Below are 5,805 nucleotides of genomic sequence, written 5' to 3' on the forward strand. Positions count from 1 at the left end.
GTGAACACAAAGTTAACTAATGTTGTGTCTCTCCATATTTCAGCAAAGAAGACCAAAAAACAAGTATTTGTCAGTTACAGTCTTCCAATGACAGATTCCAGCCTCAGTCTCTTGGTGGAGAACAGGATCAAAAAGGAGCTGGAGCTGCACGCTGAGCATTTTTGAGCACATGTGACCCTTTGTAGGAGGAGGGCAGCAGTGTAGTACTGGAGTCATACTCAAATGCAATAATCAGGACAAACGGCCACATCAAGTGTTTTTTTATTGACAATAAATTAAGTAGTTTATTATCAAAACATGTACTATAGGCCTGTGGCTTTGTCTGTTTGTTTGTTTGTTTTTACAAATCCATATTAAAAAATAACACTTAGAAAACAGCATTAGTGGTTGAGTTTTTTTCCTTCAGTTTTCTTAGAGTATTTTTTTTTACTGTTGAAAACATACAAACTACCAAACCATACTGAATGTCTAAAATATGTGCTGTGTACTAAATATGACTATAAAAATGGAGGATTCTCGGGTTCTGGTGTATCTGCACAAAAATGCTTGATGGGATGGTTTGTCTATTCAGTGTGCTTCACAGTCTATAAAAGTAAGGTTATGTTCCATATTTTATAAATGAATGGCACATGTATACATACCTTAGATTTTTATGCAGTCCTAAGGGATACCTATATAATAAAGTGTATAATGTACACCAATCACAACTAAACCAGGTCTATGCAGACTATGCTGCTCTATTCTAATCTTCACACATGTCAAAAAACTGTAAAATATTGTGCTTTCTGTCTAAAGTTACACACTCTAGGAACAGGATTACAGTATTAGCACAGTACAGAGAACGAGGAGTGAGTTTGGAAATGTTTGCTAATTAAGGAGGTATTTCAAGCAACAAAACTTTCCCTTGGCAGCATGACAAAAAATAAATACAGTTTTTTTTCTTTCATTACATCGTATCTTCTCTGTTTTGTTAACAGAACAGAGCGATAAAGCCATTTAAATTGCTGAGGTGCATCATAAGACATACAGTAGTGCACTAGCAGGTCACGCTCATGTCCGTTCAGCTCTCAGATTTGTTTAACATTATGCACAAAGTCTCTGTAGGCTACACATATGGTCTGCAAGAAAGGTCTCCGGCTGTTCGTCTTCCAACAACCATCATACGCCAGCATCAGCAGTAGTAACGCTTCTTTAAAAATCAGTGTCCACACTGACCTCTCAGCTGAGGATAAAGTGCCACATTGGACTTCATATAAAGAGACCACAAATGAGGGAGTACTTGTAGCAGTTCACAATACAGCCCGCAACTTATTGTCTGGTTTCCCAACATTTACCATGTATTATTTAGTGAATTCAAAGTGGATTTTTTGTGTGTTTGTGTGTAAGTCCTTGGAACTGGTTCGGGAATGGGCATCATTAAAGGGGGGGTCAATATGAGTTCTCTTTCTTTTATAGGTGCAGTTCCTGGCACCTTGGTAGTCTCTTGCAAACCGGGCAATAGCTTCAATGTTGCCTACAAATACTCGCTGGTTCTGTAAAATGTTGTTACAGTAGATTAAGGGAGTTTAAAGGAAATGAGAAACAAATTGTACGTTGAGCATTTTAATCTTTGAGTACCTTTCAAGTGTTTTAGCAGTAAGGTCGAAATTTTGTCTTTTTGAAATGACAATTGGGTTTAGACTAAAGGCCAAGCGTGTAATACCTAGTATTACACTGGGTATGAGGTATATTAAAGAGTAGCCTAACATCCACTTATTTTTTGATAATGTAGTATTATTGTGGGTATAGGCTATGAGATACAGTATGCTGGCCTCCACTTCTGACACAACAAATACCTAAAAATAACTACAGTGTAATTCATCCGTCTTTGTATCCACTTACAGAGTGGATACAAAGAGGTTACAGAGGGGGCTGTCCCAGCTGTCATAGGGCAAGATGCAGGGCACACCCTTGACAGGTCACCAGTTTATCACAGGACTAACACAAAGAGTAAATGGTAAATAGACTGGTTCTAAAATAGGGCTTCCCTACTTGAGAACATCACTCTTTCATATTCACACAGGGACTTTTTCTCTAGATCTAAGTGCTTTCTATCAAACATTTTTCCATGTTAGGAGCAACTTGGGCTTCAGTATCTTGCCCAAGGATACTTCGGCATGCAGACTGGAGCAGCCACCAGACAACCATTCACACCTAGAGCCGATTTAAATTCGCTGATTAACCTAACCCTATGTGTGTATGTCTTTAGGTTGTGGGAAGAGTTCCCAAAGAGAGCATGCAAATTCCAGTCAGAAAGGTCCCAGACTGGATTTGAGCCTAGATACTTCTTGCTGTGAGGCAACAGTGCTAACCACCCCACAGCCTGTTCAGTTTTTTCCTTTAAAACTGGGTACAGTAAAACATAGTTTTACTGTACCTGTTGGTAAGTATTGTAAGGTACTGAAAATTACACTGTCAATTGAGAATTACTTGATAAATGCTGGGGAATTGCACAGTGAGTCACAGATTGTATTAACCAATGCTACAGAACAAAACAAAAAACATTTGTGCCCTTTTCATGCAAAAAGTTAGTGGCTTTAGCCAATCCCTGGATCTCCAATGTGTTGGCTGCAAATCACAAACACTTGATTGTGTCTCTGACATTTAGTGCAAAATAACCTACCTACAAAGAGATCTAAGATGTAGTGAAATCCAGTTTCAACGAGTCAAAACTACAGACAGTAAACTCAGAGCACACGTTATTGAAAGTTATTCTGCTGTACTTTGTCTCTCCACTTGTGTCTGCTTGTACCCTCGAGCAGAAGGTGGCTCAAGAAAATCACCAACACCACTGAAGACGCTCATATTATCTGACATACACTGACTTCAATACAATATATTTTTGGCAACTCCTGAAGGAATCATAGTCACTACAAATGACACAAATTTACTATCATCATCATCTGAATCCTCAACATAAAAAGAGTTCATATGAACAATTAGTTTCCCTTAAAGTACAGGAAGTTCAGTCATCGCTTGCTCAGGTTAGTGCTTGGAGCAGTTATTAGCACAGAAGACAACTTGCAAAGCTGCTCACACTCCATTGGCTATGGCATGATTCCCGATCACCTCCCCACCAGTTGCAAGGGCGTATGAGGCAGGTACCGCTGCCAGAGCGGTGGCTGCTGCCACTGTAGCGCCCCCAGTGGCTGAGAGATGTAATGGTGTGTCCTGAACACGGGAGTAGTCCCTATCACTCTTGGCGAGAAGGAGGTGCTGCTCTCCCGGATGGAGCAGGGTCTGACGGGTAAAGGTCTCTCCATCAGCCAGGCTCTCCGGCAGTGGCTGTCCCCGTGGCTCAGGCAGCAGCAGGAGGCAGATGATGCACAGCAGGGTGCAGCAGGCAAAGATCACATGATGCAGGAAGTAGCCCTTCTGGTTGTGGAGCTCCATGATGGGTGCAGTGAGCATGCCAAAGCCAGCGCTAGCCAGGACCAAGCCCAGTCCTCCACCCCTGCAGAAAAAGAGGTCAGAGCTGATTTATTTCCAAGGTGTTCTGATGCACCTTACACTAAAAACAGCAGCATTCTAGAAGCATTCTTCATACAACAGGATTGGGACATCATTAAAAGTTGACTTCTTATTTTTTGAGATATAAACATGGTCAAATAACTTTAAATGGACTGCTTCTTATAAAGTAGCTTTCTACTACAGGCCTCACTTAGCTTGTCTCATGCAGCACTTTTTTAACTATGCCTAAAGGCTTTCTAACCTCCTAAATTACCTAAATTACTTCCTTAACATGTCTCGAAGGTCTCCAAAGGCCTGGTAATGAACGAATCATTTGATTCAAGTGTGCTGACCCAGTGTGATATCTAAAACCTGCATGACGCCAGCCCTTCAGGCCTGGAGTTCCCCAACCCTGATGTAAGGAGTCACAGATTGATCCACGACTTTCTAATTGGTAGATGAACCAGTATACTACTCGAGCCACAGTCACCACAATGCAAATAATGGGATCAGCCTACATACATACCCCTTTTTTTCCTATTTTTGTCTCTGTATTATATTTGCAAAAGTAGAACACATCACCTAGTCATGTCATAAAAACAGCTCTAGTTGTGAGCATAGAAGCCCCACCCACCTGCTGTTTGGACCTTCTGTTTGTAAGGGAAAGCCAATCAGAACAATTGGAGGCTGGAGTGAAAAGGAAATGAGCTCAAATGGCTTTTTTCTTTCAGATGAAGAGGTTGCACCAAAGCTTAATGTAGGATATTTGTGGATTTTCTGACTGGTGAATCATACGGTGCTAATGTATTAGGAGTACAGAGCTGAAAGTGGGCAGGATACATCCCACTTAAGAGTATTAAAATGGCAGGCTTTATTCAGCCACTTTTATCACTTTCTTAAGCTGACAACGGTCTTCACTCAGCATCTGGTCAAATCTGTTGCTCTGAACCTCCTTCATAACCTCTTACAGCCCTTTTTCCATAAAGCCACATTTTCACCAGTTTTCTGTGGAGCCATTGTAATCAATAATGTGGCACACATTTTTCTTTCCAAACACTTGTCAGTCATAAACACACCACAAGAGGGAGCAAATATGCAATTTGAGAACAAAAGCTGTGTGCAGACACTGTCATAATAGACGATATATTTTTTAAAGTAATAAGACTGTTTGCTTTCATAAGATGTATGTTGTGTTTATGACTATGCAGGCTCACCTGATGACAGTAGGAGTGATTTCAGCACAAAAGAAAATGCTGAGTGTGCTGACAGCATGAGAAGAGAACATCCCAATTATGGAGAAGGCCACAGAGAATTTCCTGTTAAGAGTGTCTCGCAAAACTGTTCAAAAGAGAGGAAACAAGCAATAAAAATCAGCAACAACAAATGTAACATGATTCCAGGGACATAAATGACATTGTTTACTGTGTATCACTAAGTTTTCCTCAAACCAGTGGAAAGGTTTATCATTTTAATTGTTTTAGATGATAAATCTCGTAACTGCAAATGTACCTGTGTCATGGCGAAGGCTGTACTTCCCAATCACTGGATTCCATTAGTGAGCATTGGAGAAAAGAGAGATGTCATTAGTAAGCACAAAGAGCAGCACAGCACTGACTCAAAACAAGCAGAATAAAAGCCTTCAGGAGAACAGTTTACCACTGAAGCCTGAAATAATGACTACATGCTCCAAAAAGTTTCAAGGATATATTCATGGTATTTTCACCAGTAAAAACAAGAGGTGAAAAGTGTAAAGACTGGATTAACAATGTTTCTATTAGTTTTGAGAAGAGAGGCTAAAGTTAGCATGCCTAGCTAATAGCTTGCTACTTATTTGAAATATAGTTTTACTTTGAAGGCAACAGGATAGTATAACATTACAGTCATGGTGTCTGTACAAAGTTAGTTGTATTTTAGACCTTCACACCAAAGTTTCGTTTGAGTCAAACTTTACAGTAACTTTAGTAGCTATAAAAAAATTCTAAGTAATCACTTTTATCCTGTGATAAAACCCTTCTGTCATGATGGTAGTGGTCTCCCCCCAAAAAACATGGCCGTAGATGCATTACAGTGCATCTATGTAACAAAATGTGATTGTGTAACAAAGGTGATTGTGGTTTGGAGCTATATAAATAAAGTTGATTTGAATGGTCTACTTGTGCATTTTTTTATTACTTACAGTTAAGCAAACCCAGCTGCAGCAGTGATGCCAGGGCTGTTATGATCATGAATGTGAGCAGCCCTCCACGCCGACCCATCAGCCCGACCGCAGGGCATAGTGCTAGACAGGTTGCCACGGCGATGCCCGCCATGGTGTAA

At 40.4% G+C, this 5,805-nt stretch overlaps 2 protein-coding genes across 2 annotated transcripts in view; one reads left to right on the forward strand and one right to left on the reverse strand.

Annotated features, from left to right (window-relative positions):
* The window catches only part of LOC146554771 (proteasome assembly chaperone 4-like), a 2,773-nt gene extending 2,444 nt beyond the window's left edge, over window positions 1-329 (forward strand). Inside the window, exon 3 of the mRNA XM_085252244.1 lies at window positions 44-329. Within this exon, the coding sequence (XP_085108370.1) occupies window positions 44-165 (122 nt within the window). The 3' untranslated portion in view covers window positions 166-329. The remainder of the gene's footprint in view (window positions 1-43) is intronic.
* Window positions 246-5,798, reverse strand: LOC146554772 (solute carrier family 22 member 23-like). The gene is made up of 4 exons (XM_085252243.1): window positions 5,666-5,798; window positions 4,999-5,031; window positions 4,704-4,827; window positions 246-3,493 (listed from the first exon to the last, which is right to left on the reverse strand). Exons 1-4 carry the CDS (start codon window positions 5,796-5,798, stop codon window positions 3,073-3,075), a joined length of 711 nt encoding a protein of 236 aa, XP_085108369.1. The 3' UTR covers window positions 246-3,072.
* Window positions 5,799-5,805: the final 7 nt, after the last annotated feature.

Source organism: Mchenga conophoros, linkage group LG17 (genome assembly GCF_057382185.1).
Source record: "Mchenga conophoros isolate Kocher_MC1m ecotype Shallow Benthic linkage group LG17, M_conophoros_male_GT1.1, whole genome shotgun sequence".
Classification (NCBI taxonomy): Eukaryota; Metazoa; Chordata; class Actinopteri; order Cichliformes; family Cichlidae; genus Mchenga; species Mchenga conophoros.